At 43.4% G+C, this 20,229-nt stretch overlaps 2 protein-coding genes and 1 long non-coding RNA gene across 3 annotated transcripts; 1 reads left to right on the forward strand and 2 right to left on the reverse strand.

Moving 5' to 3' along the window:
* The first annotated feature begins 514 nt into the window (after positions 1-514).
* Positions 515-5,320, forward strand: LOC122415743 (loricrin). Its single transcript, XM_043428164.1, has 4 exons — positions 515-801; positions 3,229-3,447; positions 3,730-4,345; positions 4,420-5,320. Exons 1-4 carry the CDS (start codon positions 720-722, stop codon positions 4,679-4,681), a joined length of 1,179 nt encoding a protein of 392 aa, XP_043284099.1. The 5' UTR covers positions 515-719; the 3' UTR covers positions 4,682-5,320.
* On the reverse strand, positions 3,478-3,841 carry LOC122415746 (uncharacterized). Its single transcript, XR_006261964.1, has 2 exons — positions 3,685-3,841; positions 3,478-3,598 (listed from the first exon to the last, which is right to left on the reverse strand). It is a non-coding gene; the product is annotated as an uncharacterized lncRNA (long non-coding RNA).
* Positions 5,321-7,275: 1,955 nt separating the features above from the next.
* ChT (choline transporter) lies at positions 7,276-18,673 on the reverse strand. Its single transcript, XM_043419143.1, has 7 exons — positions 17,948-18,673; positions 17,026-17,400; positions 16,265-16,635; positions 15,656-15,960; positions 14,816-15,095; positions 13,850-14,067; positions 7,276-13,669 (listed from the first exon to the last, which is right to left on the reverse strand). The coding sequence occupies exons 3-7, from the start codon at positions 16,536-16,538 to the stop codon at positions 12,956-12,958; spliced, it is 1,791 nt and encodes a 596-aa protein (XP_043275078.1). The 5' UTR covers positions 16,539-16,635; positions 17,026-17,400; positions 17,948-18,673; the 3' UTR covers positions 7,276-12,955.
* Between the last annotated feature and the right edge of the window lie 1,556 nt (positions 18,674-20,229).

A 20,229-nucleotide genomic window follows, 5' to 3' on the forward strand; every position in this document is an offset into this window, starting at 1 on the left:
TGCGAGAAGAAACGTAGTGCGAGCCTCCGATGGAACGAAATGAAGTGATCCCCGCGGCCAGGGTCAACGTTGCCATCCTCATACTCGTCTCAGCAGTCTCTTCTCATAAGCTTCTCTGCTCTTTTTGTTTCCTCGAGTCCTCTGGACATCTCGGCTAAGGCATCGTGTAGAGAGCAATTTCTCATTCTGGTATACGCGTCACACACGACAGTATTATTACACAGACGTACATTATCGTGTTTAATGTACAGCAACCCCCGGATCCTTTTCTCTCCCACTGCATCTTCAAAAGTAGCGACCCCCCCCCTACCTCTCTTGTTGTTCCCCACCCGGCGTGAAAAAGACGCATCATCCTAACGTTGTGTCGTGTACGTACACGCGTCTCGTAAGAAAAGAACGATGTGGTGGGCATCCTCCTTCTGCACCGAAGACCATCCGCGAAGACTTTCTCCGAAAGAAGCCCCGGCCAACTATATAAGACAGATCGACAATGTTTGAAGCACGTTAGAACAATTCGTAGCATCCTACGAACTGTTACAACTCCGACGATTGTGCGCCACTTCTGGTTGTCCGTTTTTCTTAGCTCCCCACTCGACGATCGAGCCTAAGTCGATCGAGCGTTTATTTATTCCGCGGATTATCGCGGAACCTGGATTATCACTTTGAACTCGGAAATCAGTTCGCGTCTTTTTCGTAAGTGATTTTGGGGATTCTTCGAAATGAGGAACTCTGGAAAATGGGCCAACCTGGCCATCGCTATCGTCGCTACGGCCCTCCTCGTGCCTAGCTGCATCGCTGAACGTAAGTTTTATTTTTCATCGCAATCACACGAATTTCAAATTTTTTGAGAGCAGTCCTCGATCGTGCTTTTTTAAATCGAAATCAACAATACCATTTTTGAGTGAGCGAATCCAAGTGCGTGACTTTGCTGGACCACGGAAACAAAAACTATTCTTTTCACAGGCCAATATGATCTTTTATCTACTTGTACTTTGCCATGAAATTTGCGGTCAAATTTGCAATTCAGCCTTAATAAAATAAGACCAAATATCTGATTCGTTCATGAGAAAACAACGAGATTTCCACGAGTACCGGTGTTCCAGGTGACAGACAACACGAAATTATGTACTTTACCTGAACTGTAGACCGAGGAAGCATTTTTCATTGAAAAAAATTACGAAAACATTTTACTTGTACGACTTCGTCGTTTTGTTATTTCCGAAGTTAAAGGAATGAAAGGATTCCCAAGTCTTTAATACGAACCAAAATTTCATTGACAGTTACAGGTAATTTTTGTAAATCGAATGTCACTCAATTTTGATCCTGAAGAAAAACGTCATAAATGTGCAGAACGAGGTCACTCGTTTCAAGTGCTGTGATGTTACCAAGCTTGTGAAAAAATCGAAATCAATAACCTGTCAAGATCGAGATACGCAACGCTAGACTTTTTCAATCTCTCGTACAGTAACTTTTTGACAGCTTATCATATCAGAAAAATGATTGCATCGAAGTACGTAATGAATGAGAAAATAAAACTGTAAAGAAAATGGAAACTTTGAACGACTACTTGGATGAGAAATTCGATTCGTGATCATGCTGTCACGGTCTTGAGTTCTCTCTTAACAACTGCATGTTTGATGTGTTATTAATTTAAAATTAAATCTTGAAAAGACTCGATCGGAGGCAGGTTACAACGAGAGGAGCGAAGACACGGTCGCGAGGTTGATTGCAGAGTATAAAACTTGAGTAAAGTCGTGACTTCGAATGATGGAGCTCAGCATCAATGGCAAACCTCATTCAAATCTCACCTTCAGTTCCCCCGTGTCATTGTCACTTCGTCTCAATTTATATTCATCGCAAAGATGTCACTGGCTTACGTAGAATTTCTCATTTGAAAATTTCTAAAAGTTCCTTCGTGTACTTTCGCATTGGAAATACTTCGTGTACCTGACATGAAAACGTGGACACCGAGAAATCAAGAGTTCTTCAATTTTCTTAGCTCGGTTAAGGTCGTTAAGTCGACATGACACGGTTTGGCGCTAGGTCGCGACTCTGAAGAACATCATCAAGACACAGCGTGCTTATATCTCATTGAACATCGAATCGTATCTCCCACACTTTCACCGTTGTGAACTAGACGAAGAAAGTAGTATTGTGAGTCGCGCGCGTGAATTTTTCATCGGGGAGTATAAAATTTCAGAGAGACACTGAGAGAGAAAGGGAAAGAGAGAAAACAACGATGATCCGCGAGATCGGGCTACATTACTATTCACGACCATGATCGCTACACTACGAGTGATTTCTTCTTCGTGACGCTCACACGAAATAGCATGTCCCGGAGTGGTTTAGCTTTACCATCACAACATTATTACCCGTATGCGGATGGACGGGAATAGAAATGATTCTTGATGAATAAATCGATGCTTAGGGTTTTATAATTCTCATTATCCGGATCGAATGTTCGTTTCTTTGTTTTCGGAAAGATTTTGTCAACCAGAAGCGTCTAAGCGCACGGACTCCATTATCGAAAAATACTGATTCTCTACAGTATTTTCAAAAAGTATACGGGAAAATAAATTTTGTGAAATCTTTTCGAACGTCATTACTCATCCTGGAAACTTATCGAGCTGACTTAGGTTCAAGAAAGAAATTATAGATTCAGAGGAGCAGGGAAACATTATCCGTTCGTATTGATGACAAGTAGGAAGCTGCATTCAATCTTCCTAATTACTATCGCCTCTGGGAGTACAGTAGAAATATCGTAGGCCCTAAATCAAGATTTACAAGGCAAACACAAAATTGAAAAATCGCTTCCGTATGAGGAGGAAGTTGCCGCGTTGATCTGCGTCATTATCCAGTGTGTTTCCGTCATAATGCTTAATAATCATCGCAATAATACGAGACGATAATCTCTTGGAGAAAGTAGACGTTGTGCACGTTGATTACAGTCGTCTCTAATAGACGTAAAATGAATGGAATGACCCTGGATCCATTATCAATTAATCGATCATCAGTAAATACATAAATTATTATCGTTAAAAGCTGATCGATCAGACAAGATTGGTAATCGAGGACGTTTGACAAAAAGTGTAACGATAACGGTGAGCCAGCAGGGTATTTTCCAGAAAGAAAAGATTTAGTGACGCGGCCGAACGATGTTCCAGTGGCTTTTCAAAAAACAGTTATTGAGGAAGGAGACAATAATGGGTTCTTTGCATCAATTTACAGCACCAACAAGCTACTTGCCACCGTCGACAAGCTACGGAACTCCAAATCTCGGTGGAGGTGGCGGCGGTTTCGGAGGCGGTGGCGGTGGTTTCGGAGGCGGCGGATTCGGCGGTGGCGCCCCCTCGTCGAGTTACGGAGCCCCCTCTTCCGGAGGCGGCGGGCGACCCTCCTCGAGTTATGGCGCGCCAAGCTTTGGAGGTGGAAGCGGTGGTTTCGGAGGTAACAAATCAATGACGACAAAATCAATTGTGTGTCATACTCAAAGTTTTTTTCACCCTGTACTTTATTACGAAATTCAACAGCAAAAAAACATGAAATTAATATTCGATGGGGAATCAATTTGTGTCGCACTCAATATTTCCAATTATCGCTAGAACAGAAAATCATGAAAGTTGGAAATTTGTAAGCTCTGTCAGGAATACCAAATTTGCACCGAGTAAAATCATTGTTCCGTACCCGAGAATTCGCGATGCTCAAGATATTGAATGGATGAAACAACAGGCGGAGCCCCCTCTTCGAGTTACGGAGCGCCATCATCCGGAGGCGGTGGCGGCGGATTTGGCGGTGGATTCGGTGGTGGCCGTCCATCCTCGAGTTACGGAGCACCGTCTTCCGGTGGAGGTGGTGGACGTCCTTCGTCGAGTTACGGCGCCCCGTCTTTCGGTGGAAACGGAGGATTTGGAGGTGGAGCGCCCTCGTCGAGCTACGGAGCGCCTTCTTCCGGAGGTGGTGGCGGCGGGCGTCCATCCTCGAGCTACGGAGCGCCTTCGTCCGGAGGCGGCGGCGGTGGATTCGGTGGCGGCGGATTCGGCGGCGGCGCACCCTCCTCGAGTTACGGAGCACCGTCTTCCGGAGGATTCGGTGGTGGACGACCTTCGTCTAGCTACGGAGCACCTTCTTCCGGAGGTGGTGGCGGCCGACCATCCTCGAGCTACGGAGCGCCTTCGTCCGGTGGTAGCTTCGGCGGAAGTGGCGGATTCGGCGGTGGACGACCCTCCTCTACCTACGGAGCTCCATCTTCCGGAGGAGGCGGCGGTGGCGGATACAGCGGCGGCAGTCCTTCGTCCACTTACGGAGCGCCATCTTCCGGAGGCGGCGGTGGCGGATTTGGCGGCGGGTGAGCATTTTCCCGGATATTTTCACCCCGTAGTCCATCAGGCAATAAATCATTTCGTTTTTCAACGGTTGCAGTGGCTACAGCGGAGGCAGCTCCGGTGGATATTCAGGCGGCGGCTCCGGTGGATATTCGGGCGGCAGCTCCGGTGGATATTCGGGCGGTAGCTCCGGTGGATACTCGGGCGGTAGCTCCGGTGGATATTCGGGCGGTAGCTCCGGTGGATATTCCGGTGGCAGTTCGGGCGGATATTCCGGTGGTAGCTCGGGTGGATACTCCGGCGGTGGCAGCAGCGGCGGTGGACAGGGCTATGCTAGCAACGGTGGCTATCAGTACTAAGCAACAAAACAAAATTAAAATACCGGAGAAAAGTCAAAATGGCGCTCGCAAAGTCTCGCGAAAAAGTATGAACCTCTTGATGCGAGGACGAGAAAAGATACAAAGTTGAACTAATTATTCGAGTATGATCGGTGTGTTCGGTGCTGCATTAATCTCAGCGTTAAACGCGAGCAAAAATATGCCTCGTGGAGACAAAGAAATCAAGCTGTGTGAACACTTTTCGCGAGGAAAGAGCGAACTGCCATGAAATTGAAAATAACAATGACGAACTAAATTGTATCAATATGCTACCTGTAGAACACGCAAATGAATCGCCCAAACGAAATTTTTGTACAGTTAGCGGGCTTTTTACCTGCTTTATTCGCTTGGAATGTGAACTAATCAATGCCCCGAGGGTTCGATAAATTCGTCGATATTTCATGATTAGAGTGACAATTTTACATTCGCTGAAAGAAAAAAAAAAAAATAAAATAAAAAATACACGAAAAAGGAATGAAAACCTCAAGGGCAGCGAGCGAATTTTCATCTCGATTCGACATCACCGCGTGCGCTTATCCACCCGCAGAAAGGGCCTGTATTATTCTTATTTATTTTGTAAAGACACGCTTTTTGTATTAATAAAGCCGCTACAAGCTGGAACACTTGACTCCTTATTCAACTTTTTCTCAAATAATTCCCAACGTAACTCCAAACGTCTACGATCGATCCGTCATTTCTTACCACTCGGAAAACCACAAAATTTCAACACTCTTTTACAACGAAATGACAATAGTTTCTCTTTATTCTATTTTCAACAGATTTTGTCATTGTCCAAACACTCCGAATCAATTAGATTCTTCCCACTTTTTTTCCTCCTTTCAGATCGAATCCAATTTCTACAAGACATCGTATATAGCAACGTTTTCTGAATATTCATTCCAAGAAATTCTCGAACAGAGTCATCACGATGTTTCCCGCGATTTTATCGTCAATCAATCAGATTTGATTCGAAGTGGAAACACCTAAAGCCCCATCACAACCTCCCCCCGAACATGAATTTTTTCATATTCGACATCCGGCAACGTATTAGAGAGAATATTAAAAAAGAATATGAGGCTTATAATAATCGACTAGCCGGAGTAATATATTCATCGAACTATCAAGAGATAATACTGAGGGATTTGTCAAAGTATTTCCCGAGTTTGTGCGGAATTCATTCCGGGAGATATGCTACACCGAAAGCAAAGATCATCGGATATATGCTACAGAAGGATATTGTGGCGTGTTGGTGGGAAAGAGGCTTCTTGAATTATGTAAGGTTACTCGGTCGTCGTGGAGCTCTTACGCCGGAATTGGCTTGGTCGATTTATCGATTCTACTCACCTCGGTTACCGGGGAAGCATGAATAACTGAAGAGGCGTCTATTCCTGCTTTATTCTGGCTAAAAACATTTATATACTCTGGTCTCTAACCCAAGCTAAGCTTATAACGAAAACTGCTATTAACGGCGAGTTGAGAAATTTTTCTCACGCTGGACACGGAACCGTCATCCACGTTTTTTTGTCCCTCAACGTTTCTCAAATTTCTTGGGTTTTCATTCTTTCCCATGGGATACCGGACTTGTGTTCGAACCGAGAGATGTAAAACTCTGCTGACATCATTGATGTATGTAAAAATATAAGAGGGATGCACGATCTCCTGGTGTCACGAGAAAATCAATATCGCCAGAATTATACCTGAGACGAAAGAGATGAATAAATGCCAGGTTTATTTAAAAGAGATTGAAAAATTGGGATATATTTTAGTTGCAAATATTCAGCTCTCGATCCAGCACACGGAGAAAATGGATTCGTTTTGTGTAGTGAGGAATATATATTATTTTTCAATAATTTTCAAATTCATTTTTGAAATTTCCTATTTTTCGTCCCTTTCATTCTAAACAGCTTTATGTGGATAGCAAAAAGTGATGCACGTGACAAGTTTATTTCCTTTTGTTTTCGAGTGTTATGTATCCTGTCATACTAGCACTTACTGATAGGTGGAAATGTATCACAAATTTTGACTGTCGGCATAGTAAATTCTATGATAAATACACGATTATACACCGCGAATACGTGTGACATTTTACCATACATTCATTGTTTTCAAGGTTGCCCGAGCCTACTTAACAGTATAAACATTTCAGGTGACTGAAAACATTTTTACTATGCTTAAAAAGACTCTCGAGTCTTTTGAATAAAAGGTACGGGTGTTGGTCTTTTTATTATGGTGGATGGAACATTTCTTATTACTGCTCTTCGAATTAATGCTGCAATCCAGTGCGTATATATACGCTTCCTCTAGAATTTTTGCCTCGTTTTCTCCGTGTACAGAAACAATTTCAACAAAATATTTCAAACGATCGAACATGATCCCTAACGAGAATGATCGACATGCTAGTTATTCTCAAAACTGTTATGGATAAAATTGTTTTGCAAATCAGAGCCTGAAAGGAGCATTGTACTTACGTGAACTCTCGGCCGCCATGGATCGAAGCTCGCGTAATGGAGGGTTCCTGTTTATTTCCATCCATGTGTCTTCATACGAAAGGGTATAATGAATAAAAAAAGAGTCTCTTGTTTATACACCGTTTATTTTTAACATTTACAATCAACGTATCGCCAACCGCTTTCTCGCAATTTTACACATAATTAATATACATATATGCTTATGGATTTCGTTTGTCTTGTGGACCATGTGGTTTCATGTAATTATCATGTTAATTATCATAATAATACAACTCTCGAGGGAAAAAAGTTTATCAGGCGTCCCTGAATTCCGATTACGATAAAAGACGAAAAACATGATTCCTTGTAATCCTTTGAACCCTCAAATTCGTCAAGTAATTTAAAACGATATGAAAAATGGATATGAAATTTATCAATGATTGAGATACATCGTTCCTCCGAGTCACGATTTTGGGGCAACAAACGAACTTTCAGATTCTATCAAATGACTTTTTTTTATTCTCATTCCACGTGAACAAACTTTTTTCTCAATGTGATGACTCAAGATTACATTTCGTACGCTACCACAATTTTTCGTGATAATCGCATTTTGACGTCATTTATATTGCGTTACATCCGCCATCATTTTCAACCAATATTCTTTGCGGCTCTTGGCGAAATTACACCTTTTTCCCCAGAGCCTGAAAATACACGTGACTAACTACATTTTTTTCTTTCAATTTATCATCCGAAACGCTAAAGCGGTTGATGGTTCTTTCGATAAGGTCGAACTTGGCTTCAACGTGGTAGCATTAACCGGAGAGTTCTCCATTTCGTTGCCTATTCACATTTACATAATATTCTATGAAGTTTTTTTTATATTATTTTTTTTTTTTTTTCATTTTTTAATTATTTTTTCTCGTGAAAAACAAAAAAAGCCATCGAACGATATTATTTCTATCCAATCAAGGATTTTTGTTATTTCGTACATTTTCCTTACCTCTTACACTATAAATGTATAACGATATCAGAGCACACTTTGTGATATGTATAGGTTCCATTTATTCTCCATTTATCTCTCGTTACATGCTCGCTATGACGATGTTATTTCATTGAAATAATTGATATGTAGGTGATCAGGACTTTGTGCTTAACGCGTGATGCTCGCGAAATAGCCAAAAGTTGAATCCTCGCGACGTAGAAAAATAATAGAATGAAAATCGAAGCATCGATTACTACATTTGAACAAAGTATGACGATGCGACTTGATTATATTTTTTAATTCTTCTTTTATTCTACACGAAAGCCTATCGTTAAATCGTTAAAACATTCCTTCCAAAATAACCCCGGTATGACAATGATAATGGCAATACGACGAAGCGACGAATGAGGGAACGAACGAATGCGCGACGACGACTCGTTTGCGCGAAATGTAAAAGTAATTGCTCAATAGTCCCGGCTCTCTGTGGTTACTGGATTTAACAAGAGTGAAAGTAACCAGTGATCATCGATGATTAAATCGAGGCGCCTTTGTAATACTAACGGAAGGGAGGGCTCTCATGAGCATTGTATTTTTTTTTTTTCTTTTTTTTTTTCATTTCCTCATTTCTTCTCTTTTTTACACTCGTTTCGTACTCTACTTATCTTTCGTGCTTCTCAATTTTCCCAACGTACCGAACCACTTTTGTACACGTACAAACGATAACTTGTTTTTACACCTAACTTACAAGTATCCCTAAATTGATCATTCTTTCACCGCAGATCAGAGCTATTTATATTTCAGTTTGTCATGCGTAGGTTTCACTCGGTCCGGCTTCGACGGCTGGTCAGCGAAATTCGTATTGGCGAAGAATACGAAGCGGTTAAATCGGCACGATAATTTGAAAAATTTCACCACCTTTCGTTTCACCGAGGATCTGCTCAAGTAGCGCGTGTGCCCCGACGTTCGTCTCGGTGGCGTAAGTGGAAAAGCATGATTTTCAAAAATGGAGCACAGCGTCGGATCGAACAAAAAACAAAATGCAGGCGATCAACGGTAAGGGAAAACTCGTGAAAATGTTGAAACAATTTTCCGCACGTACTTTCTCAGAACGGCTCAATCTTTGCGAGGCTAATGTGGACACGGTTCACGACGCGGATCCCTCGTAACGAGTTTCCGACTGTCGCATACGGAGAAACCGGAGTTTTCACCGTTTCCAACGAGCGAGTAATAGAAAACGACGCTCAACTGCCGAATATCAAACCCCGCGGAGCATCCAATTTCGACGACGAACTAAGCCATGCTCGCACTTGAACGAGGTCTCGTCATAAAATATAAAGTTCCTCCTTCCCAGCTAATTATAAAAAAAAAAAAAAAAAAAACAAATGCTCGATGCGACTCGAGATATTGAATAATTCAAACGTAGGACCAAAAAATCATTCCGTTACAAAGTCCCGACGTAGAATCTGATTAAAACTGACCGCATAGCCAATTTTAGGGTATGCCTCGAGTTTGATCTCGAGAGCAGTCGAAGCAGCCGACGAATACGCACCATAGCCCGAGACTAGTATTTTGATAAACATTATAACACGCTAAATTTGGGCAAACAGAGACGGCGGTGATCAACATGCGATAATGACTACACCTTCATTATCCTGGCTACTATAATTCGTAGTTATACATATATACCCATGTCACATACATATACGTGTATACTGGGGTGATTAAAAAAAAATAAATGCATTTTTTCCCTCAAAGTCGCAAGTGATTATGTTAACACTTTAATGAAAAAGTAATTCTCTCAAAATTTGTCAGATGATACAAATTTTGGGAATATAATGTTTTCACGATATGCCAACATAATATCAAGTTGCGAAACGAAGCGAATCATTTTTATCTCGAAAAGTTTACGAAAAATCGAGGAAAACAAAAAAAAAAAAAAAAACTAGAAAATCTATTGCACGACCTCTAGATGCTTTTCCTCCAAGCTCAAATTTTGAGAGAATCGATTTTCGATTCGCTGACTTTTGTCGTTGCAATCAATCGATCATTCTTTATCGTCGTTTTTAAGTTTGTCACTATATAAAAAATAAAATTTTAACGTCATCGCCGTCGCGTCTAAACATGTTTTTAGATGGCCCAAATTTCGAGATAATTACTTCCGCATTACGTATTAACACAATCACTTGCAGCTTTGAGAGAGAATAAATGTTTTTCATCTTTTAATCACCCTAGTCTATACATGACTCGCGATATACGCATTCGTCAAGGTGGATACATAATAATGGTAGGAACTGAAAGTAACAACGAGGATATGACCGTAACAACGATGATCCATAATAGTTATGCACCCTACCAGACTAATTATTTTTCTCTTCCTTTCGCACTCGTTACACCTGACTATTTATATATATATATATATTCATATTTATAGTTTACCCCCGAAGATATACGTGGCTTTGCATAAATATATATTACATTTACGCATGTATTTATATATATTTATAACGCACACTCATTGAGGAGAGTTCGCACGAGGGATATCGTTAAGTGACGCCGAGTCATATTGCTCCTATAAGATCACTCGAGATCCGCTTCCGGGTGATTTTATTTCCATAATCATTACTTCGTATTGACTTATACGTTAATATATATATATATATATATATATATATATATATATATGTGTCTGTGTATATATCAATATATATGTATATATGTATATTTGTGTATTTATATATGTAATACCTTGCGATATATTCTCTATCCATTGAAATAATTAATATATATAATATATACTATATGATAAACACAACTGTTCATTGAGCGTGGGTCGATCCGTCCGTTTTTCGTCTATAAATAATCGTACATTTTGCGTATACATAAATAAATATATATTTATATGTATATATATATATATTTGTATATATATACCCCGGTGATAGGTTATACCCGGAAAACGACATCTCGATACACATTTGAGTAATAATACATATAGAGGAACCACTTTCGACAAACAGCTTTATTCCCATGATAAATAATCCGCAATGAACGCGCGAGCTTTCTAGCACCAGAGATATTCAATTTCGTAAGCTCACCGACGTGTCGTTTTTATACATGGAACGCTCAATATTTCGTCGCGAAGGATTTGCTTTTATGTTTTATTGAATTAGGTTTTTCGGTCTCTTCGAACCGCGGAGTGACGACTCCGTATGCTACGGAGAAAAAAAAATGCTGCGGATAAGTCTGAAAATGTGTTTATTTTTTTTTATGTTATTTTTTCCTCGTTTTTATGGCACTTTTGCGCGTTCGTTCTCACGATTTCGTAATTAAGTTATTGTATACAGTCGAACTCACGCATTGTACTCGCTCGGGCACGGAACTACTACGGCCAACTGCTCTCGCACTTGACAGACAGCGTAACATCAACCTGCTGCTGCTATTCGCCCGCTAACTCCCGCCCACTTCTTCGCATGATTCGCACTCATTTCGGTCTTCTATACGGATTTTCTCCTTTCGTCAACTCCCCTCAAACTGATCCTTCGGTTTGTTGCTTTCTACAACCTTCGCCATCATTTTTTCTACACAAATATTCTGGGATTTTGACTTTTTCCAGCCCCAATAAGCCCGAACACGTATAAATCTCGAATTTTCGTAAGCTACGCGCGTCTCTTACACCGGCATTACAGATACGCGTATTATTGATTATCGCGAAAGAAAACTGCGATACGAACGCGGGAAGAGGGAAGAACGGTCGATTACGAGTACAAAAGCCTCTTTTCGTAACGTACGGTTACTCGCTATATTCGGAGTAACGAAGGGTGAATTATTATTAATACCTGTTTTTCGTGTGGCATTTGTGTATTTATAATTTTTGTGTGCCGTCTGTGTATGCACGTGTCTGTGAGTATACGTACGTACTTGGCTGTTTCTAGGGAGGTTGGGGGCTCTCCTCCAGTTTGAATTTCGCAGTTAAGGCGATCGATTTTAAAAGAGGTCTCCTCCCCGGATTCGAGCCTTTTCGTGATTAATTAACCGTCGGCCCTAATTAGGGCTGGTCTTTCATTGTCTTCTCGCTTTTCACGTTCACCTGCTTAATAATTCTCGGCGGCGGGCACACGCGCGCGCATGCCTAATGCGACAGCTGACCCCCGACTCGCACTCGCGCACAGACACACCTCGATGAAATTCAATATGATCGATAAATAAATTTTCTCTTGGAATTTTTTTCAATTAATCGTTCTCTCTTTTTCTTATTATTTTTCTCCTCTTGGACGGATCGGCCTCGACGCCTCGCCATTATAGTTACTTTTCGAACGCTACTTTATTATTATTATTATTATTATTATTTTCATAATATTCCTCTCAAGCGACTCTGATAGACTCTAAATATATACATTTTGTGTCCGTGTATGTGTGTGTGTATGTGTGTGTGTGTATATATATCTCAAAAGAAGAAAACAAGAAAATCACTAGGCCTAATTGGTGACGCGATGCGGGAAATCGGTGCGGGATCGACGGGGATGAGTAAGCAATTACGTATACGGCAGCGTTTTTTTTATCCTTGGAAATAAACTTGAATTTGGCGTATACAGGGAAATATTGAAAAAATGATAGTACCACCAAAAATCGATGGATAAATAAACAAAAAGTTGCGATGAAAAATAGCGAATAAACGATATGACCATATAAAAGAGAAGGTGGAGAGACGCAATTGGGTTATTACGAATGACCAAGGAGACTCGTTGGGCTTGAAGGTTAAGGGAGAAGCATCGCGTCACCGCACTTATTGTTGGTCACAGCTTGTGATCACGGAACCGGGTTGTATTATTAAAACGCGGTGCTGGATTGGGGCTGTCGTGGAACGTTGGGGCCGTAAGGTCCCGGATGTCCGACTCCGCCTCCACCACCGCCGATGATACTGTCGTGACGAGCGACAGGACCGCTGTTCTCCGGCTCCATGTCATAGTCCGGCTCGAGTGCTTCATTCACTCGTCCGTAAGCTTCGTCCTTGCTGCCGTAGAGTCTTCCGGCCCCGGCGGCAAGGACTGCCATTTGTTCACCCTCCGCAGGGTCGGGTCCGACCCTCTCGACGTCTTCGGGAATGTTGACTACGCAACGAAACACGTCGTAACCGGGCGCCAATCTACCCGTTAGGAATGCAACTTGTGTACCGTAAGACACTCCGATGAGAGTTATCAGGGATATCAGCATGGCCATTGTACGAAACGGAAACATTTGCTGTCCCGTGGCTTCGTCGTAGCCCGGATAACGTATGAGAGCTGGTAAGCCCATTATTGGCTCGCCACCGGCGATTCTCACGAGAGAAGCTATTACGTACGCCGCGAGGCTACCATAAGTGTTGCAGTACTCCTTGAAATGGACGACCATCAACAGTTGGGGGAATAGTATGACGTAGACGAGATCCGAGCACATGGACCAGAGACCGTAGATCGATGGTATCGTAAGTGCCATGACGGTGCTCAGTATACCAACGACACCGATGCCCACTCGCATCACCCAAATGATCTCCATCTCGGATGCCTGAACATTCGACAGGCGGGCATATTTTGTTATGTTCCGATCATCTTGCTTTTTCGGATTGATCCTTGTTCATACCTCGCGATATTGAATTTATGCACGATAATATCGCGCGATCATTTGAATCGGTGGAAAATCTGAGCTCCGCTTATTCTGACTGTTTTTATTTAGGCTTGTACTCACTCTCTGTCGGAAGATGAGCTTGTAGACGTTTCTCGCGAACATCGAACTCGCCGACAGGATACTGCTGTCGGCTGATGACATGACAGCGGCTGAGACCGCGCCAAGACCGAAGAACGATACGAACGCTGGCGTCAGATACTGCAACACCATCGGCAAAATCATCGAGTTTTCTGCCTCCGTCAGCGGCCAAGGTCCCCTGTAGTCCGTCTCGTTCCAGGCTGAGAAAATACAACGAGGAAAAGCATGCCAATGACTCTCCTTCGGGCTTTCCCGGCTTATCGGGCACTCCGCTAATCAAAAGCAAATATTGATGCGCAGAGTTCGTAGGCGTAACCTTCTGTGAGCTCTCAGCATTGAAAACTTTATGGAAGACTCCTTCCGGAAAACATTGACTCAATCCCACTTTAATTAATGACAAACATGCCCGCAGGTCCCACGGTAGCGTTGCCCGGGGCTTCCGCGACTTGGTGCGATCAAACAGCAAAACTGTAAAGCCCACGCGAATCCGCCTCGTTCACCCCTCAAGAGTGTCGGACTCTCCGTTATAATAACCGTAAATACCTTTAGCATATACAAAAGCAAAAAGGCCTCGAAGCGTCCCCCACAAATTTCGAGTAACCTTCGCACCCGGTAATCCTCTTTGCAACGTCAAAAGATGAACCGAAGCATCACCAAAGACAACGGCGAGTATCACGACTCACACGCGACGTGAAGTTCAGTGATACTCGAGCAAAAATATCGGTGGAATTCAAGCAGAACAGATAAAATAATAATTCGTGAGAGATCGGGATTTTAAGGCAGTAGGGAGTGCAACGGATCGCCACAATTTCGAGTGGCATCGAAATTCACCGGAAGAGGAATCGACGTTCATAACGTTTGACGTTAATGAAGATCGAGCAAAGTGCCGAAGTACTGCACAGTCCGATAAAGTATATGAAAAGGAAACATTGAGAATTGAAGACTCACGCGTGGCTTTAGCAATCGCCCCAATCATGACCGGTGGTATGGCCATCAAGATACAACCAGCGGCAGCGACGTAGCTAAGTAATTGAGCCCTTCCTGCTGTTTTCGACGAAAGAACGCGCTGGAAGTATACCTGCCAAGGTATGCCACCGAATATCAGCAATAAACCGTAGTCCAAGTACGACCAGTACTCGCTGGGCTGTATCACCCCGATCCAATCGACGTTCATCGAACTTAGTGGCTCGACGTGTTCATTCATCCACGCGAACGGAATACACATCCACTGAAAATCGAATTTTGAAAAATCCTCGTAAAGATCCTGCATTTTTAAGGACTCGTGCAACGTGTCGTCGGAGTTGCTCAAATGACACGAGAACTGATCTCATTTACGAAAGTCCGACGATTCATTGTGCCAGTAATAAGACGTCTTTTGACCGGTGGCTCAGCCCAAACATAATCGAATGTGACAAAGTCCCGGTAAGTCTGCGAAACCGTATTTGGTGAAGCGTATTCAATAAAGCGCGATCCCCAGACCCGAGTGAAAGCACGCGCGCGAGTAATGCGAATTGAGGTGGCTTCAAAGGATTCCTTTTTTCCCGCAGCCTTGCTCAGCCCCGTAAGGATAACCGAGCGTTGGGGAAAAGCCCCAAGAGTCGACTCCACGGATCATTAGATTATAAATCGAGCGAGCGCGACATTCTAGAGTAACTTTACAAGGATTCTTTCTCAAGAGCGAGCGAGGGTGATTTCCCAAGTTCCGGGAGATGCGTTCCATGTGAACACGTGTCAGGTGAGTCGTCCCGTCAACGCCAAAGCGTTCCTTCGACTCTTCAGTTCACTCACCAGACCGATGAAGATGCAGAAAAGTTGAATAACGTCTGTGTAAGCGACCGAGTACAGTCCACCGAACAGCGTGTAGAACACAGCGATACAAGCACTCAATATGACGGACGTGCTTTGTTCCATGTCAATAATGACAGCTATGGTGGCCCCAAGGGCAGCGAGAATTCCAGCTGCCCAAAAGACTTCGCCGCACAGGGCTGGTAAAAACAGGAGACCACCCATACGTTCCCCAAAAGCGTCCTGGAGCGGATCGAGCATCGTAATGTACCCCTGCTGTCGCATCTTGTTGGCGAAAAATATACCACCTGAGAGGAATTAACGTAAAGCAAGTAGAGGCACTGAAGTTTCGTGAAAGTATAAAAAGTCTACTGAAAGGACGTGCAAGTATGATATCCGGTGGGAGTTTTGTCGGAGAGCATTTATTCCTGCCTCGTCGTAAGTCCTGCCTGCAGCAGTAATTGAAGGTCATTTGAGGCTCATTGGCACGGCGGGTGATCGAGCGTCTGATTTTACCAACATTTGACAGGCTTTCGATGCGGCATCACTCAACCGATATCATACTCGAACATCCTTTTTCACAATCGTCAGATACGGTTAAAGAAAAATTACCAAAAACGAGGCTGAGGGCATAGCCGAAGGGTGCTTGGCACCAGACAAGCCCCTTGGTGTAAACAGCCTCGGCGGTTCCGTTAATGTAACCTCCGCCTACCCACGTTGCCGTCATCGTAAAGATGCCGACGAACAAGCCGATCGAACGACCGGCAAGCATCACCTCCTCCTCGGAGTCGTTGCCGGCTTCCTTCTTCCTGGCCGCCCATATTCCGACTCCAAGGATTAGAATGTAGAATAATACGATCGACACGAAGCCGGCGATATTGATCATCTTCGGTGAGGATAAGTCGACCGGCGTTAGCTCGAGTTGACGGAGACGGAGGTCCGAGAGGTTCGGGATACGATCTGATTTGGGAACGTCTGGATACCTGAATGGAGACGGAGACGGCGTGCGTTTTGCATTGTAAACAGGTTTGCGCGCCCTCTCAACTGCTGGTCACTATAGTTTCTTTATAAATATCCTCTAAATCGACCCAAGAAAAGAATGAAAGTTTTTTCAACGAAACGTTATGAACGAGATCCAAACTAGAAACTGCGTTCAAAAACTTTTTTATTCGCATCCCACTGCGTTTTTTTCATCGACCGTGAAGCTACGGAAAAAGCTTTTTTTTAATTCGACACAGCGTCAATAATCGCCTTCGGTCCAAGGGACGACGGTCAATAAAAAGGAACGTTTCATGCGAATCGTGAAGTGTTTGCGTTGATGAAAAGTCGAAAAAAAAAAGTTTCCTCCAGTACGATACTGAATGTAACGGTACCTCTGAAGACCCCGTGGGGTACAGTCACGCAACAGCGGGGGACAGCCTCACACAGGCACCGGTGGCATGTCCTGATGACGGTCCTTAAGGACGGCCGACGACGCCGGTGGGCTGATGTACTCAATGTTAGGGGGACAGCAGTCACCCCACCGTAGTGAGGTCTTCTGGGAGGGGCTGTTCCTTGTCCTAAACGCGAGGCCGCCCATGGGCGCTGATGGCCATCGATTTTTCGCCCAACTCACCGGTCGCCCCGCTGCCCACGACTCCCGATTCTGAGCTTATCTCCTTCACTCGTCCTCCGACTCCGTGCTCTTCCCAACCAACCTCTTACCACCCCTCCACTTTGATGTTTCCGCGATCCACGAGGGAGCTCACCTGGTGTCAATTATCCCGTTTAATATGCTTCCTGGTTCCTTCAAGGATGCTCTAGCGTCGTCTTTATTTTTCAAACGGGAAATGATCCGGGGGGAGCATAAAAAGGATCGATTCGAATGGGATTTTTCGCGAAACGAAGATTGAAAGATTTTTTCAGATTTCGTTTTTTTCCATATTAAAATAGCGACAATCGCGCGCGCCGAACGTATTTCGGCACCGATGATGCCATTTTTAATTATATTTTTAGCATTATCGCGTGACAGAGCTTCGGCCATCAACAAATAGCCAGAGCTCTTATTAGAACCGCCATATCGAACGGACATTAATGTTTCAGCGGCTGTGTGAAATCGATCAAATGAAAATAGCCAAACCGCGAAGCACACTATCGATCCCTATGACGCTTCCGCTAACTCGAAGACCCGACATGGCGCGCAAGTGTTTGCAACTGTTGAACCGTAATTGAAACTAATCGGGCGAATGAGAATCACTAAATTTTGTTTACCCCTCGAGGGACACTGGTCGGCAATGAATTTCCATGACTACTTACCAGTTCACAGGGGCTTCCAGTCGTCCTGATAAATCCTCAGCGCGGCTAAGTACAGCCGCGACGACTTCAGGAATCACAGCCGAACGGCACGTCTTGGTTTGCATTCGACCCGGTCTTATCGGGCTTCGACAAAAAAAGTATAAATCGACGGTGAGCTCGGGCTGTTCGTAAGCTCAATTACACACACAATTTTCCATGCGAAAATTAATAATTTTGTTTTGCTCGAACGATTAATTAAACAATTGCTTCAAGAACACATTTGCTGTCGCGATTTGCACTGGGTTTTCTCGATTCTCGAAAGATCCAATGATTATTTATTCGTCTCCCGTCAGCCGTTTCGGATTCCTCATTATTTATTTATTTATTTATTTATATTATTATACAGCAACGTTAACTAAATGAGATATTTTTGTATCTGCCTCGACGTTAGCGCTCCGTGATTGACTCGTTATTGTTGTTGATTTTAGCGATTGAAATATCGGTTACAGAATCGCTCGCTTACGAGCCGTCGTGGATGTCGCCGGTCTTCGGAGCGACGTTACTTCCACGTCCCAAGCGTCGCGGCGACCTCCCCGCACTGAAGGCACTTCGGGATATCTCGGGGGTGGACGAGGACCGCGCGCCGAGGCACGGGACGTTGGATATTGATTCGAGCCCTCCTCCTCCAGCCCCCGCGGGCCTCGCTCGCGCTGTACTCGGCGTACCTCTCCTCCGTGACGTCACGAAAAGTAACACGGGGATGCCAGACAGCCCTCTCTCGATCTTCTCTCTTCTCACCTCGCTTCTCTTTTTCGATCCCGCGGGGGCGTGGACTCGCTCTAACTCGTGATTCTGCGCCCCAAAAAGCACCCCACCACGGAACCACGCGGCGGGGCTCGTATCTCCTTTCTCCTCTCGACCCGCTGAAACCTCGCCCAACCTGGTTACAAGTGAGCCAGCTCAACTTTATCCGAAACTCTCTCTTGACATCTTATTTTCAACTCCACATTTTTGTTGTTGCTAAATTATCAACCTCGTTCATCATTTCGAACGACGTAACGGAGGCTTCGAAATGCCGATCGTTCAACTTGTATTTACCCTCGTTCCAAGGAGCTTCCAACTTTTCAATGGCATACGTGAAGAGAAAACGAGGATGCAACACAAAAATCCTAAAAATCCGTGCAACGATCCTTGCAGATCCTTCGATTCACGTTTTCTTTTTTTTTTGTTTGGTTTTTCTCTTTTTTATTTGGTTGAAACAACGTTTGGAGAGAAGGCTCAACGTTTTGTACGATTTTGACAAAAACATTGTGAGTTTTCTCGATAAATTACTTTTTCTAAAGGTCAGATAGAATTGAGAGAATCAATATTGAGCAATTAAACGAGGGGAGTACGGACACGGGAATTCATCAGCAAGAAAGTGAGATTGGAACGAATCCTATGTACTGGAAATTGAATGATGATCCGGGAACGAATTTGTCAGCTCTTCAATTTTTTTTTCTACGTCTGCTGCCAGCCGTAACGCCCATTTATTTGTTTTCCTGCTTCCGGGGCTTCATAATATCAAGCATGAAAGAGGTTTTGATGACATTTAGCGTGGGCGATGAAAAGCTCGACTTGCTACAACTCCGGCTTGAATATTCGAGCTGTGGGTCGGTGGGAATCTGATTTTTCAAATTGTAAAATGAACTCGGTGGGCGACGATCGAATGCGGGCGAGCGAGATCCCCCTTTCGGTAGCTCTTTGACCTTCTTCACTGCTGCCTGGCTAATTCATCTATCATTCATTCGACAAAGGTTGCAGGTAAAACAGAGAGCTTTGAGAGCCTCTCGAAATGCAATGGCTCGTGCAACGAAAAGTAATGAAGCAGAAATAAATGCAACGGAATTGGGAGCATAACATCTGAATTGGACAAGTCACGCTGAAAAAATTACGGTTCTCAGGACTGTTGATGAAATTCACTGAATTTAATAAAACTCAACAATTTTTATTTCCAAGATACACCGGTCTAACTCGCACTGAAATTTCGAGTTGGTTCATTATTTTTTTCATTCATAACCTCGTATACAACAGACACGGAAATTCCACTCAAGATATTCCTCTCACGAACACGAATATTCTACAAATAACTGATTTGAAATTTCAGGTCAGGTTATCGAACTTTCAATAAAGAGTTGAGCTAACTCCTGTACCGCATGCTAGTCAAATGAGTGCTAAATTATCAAAACGCTTTTAGACCACGTTTAACGTACCGATTAAATGTATCGTTAGTGGATTTGTGTTACAGCATATCTTATTGAGAT

Source organism: Venturia canescens, chromosome 1 (assembly GCF_019457755.1).
Source record: "Venturia canescens isolate UGA chromosome 1, ASM1945775v1, whole genome shotgun sequence".
In the NCBI taxonomy this organism is placed as follows: Eukaryota; Metazoa; Arthropoda; class Insecta; order Hymenoptera; family Ichneumonidae; genus Venturia; species Venturia canescens.

Bases quoted from the DNA above. Each gene is read 5' to 3' on its own strand.
- LOC122415743 (XM_043428164.1), top strand. From the start codon at position 720: ATGAGGAACTCTGGAAAATGGGCCAACCTGGCCATCGCTATCGTCGCT. The intron at 802-3,228 runs GTAAGTTTTATT...ATCAATTTACAG, and splicing joins GCCTAGCTGCATCGCTGAAC to CACCAACAAGCTACTTGCCA. The intron at 4,346-4,419 runs GTGAGCATTTTC...CAACGGTTGCAG, and splicing joins GGTGGCGGATTTGGCGGCGG to TGGCTACAGCGGAGGCAGCT.
- ChT (XM_043419143.1), bottom strand. From the start codon at position 16,538: ATGATCAATATCGCCGGCTTCGTGTCGATCGTATTATTCTACATTCTA. The intron at 15,961-16,264 runs GTAATTTTTCTT...AATTCCTCTCAG, and splicing joins TGCCCTCAGCCTCGTTTTTG to GTGGTATATTTTTCGCCAAC. The intron at 14,068-14,815 runs GTGAGTCTTCAA...GTATTTTCTCAG, and splicing joins GGCGATTGCTAAAGCCACGC to CCTGGAACGAGACGGACTAC.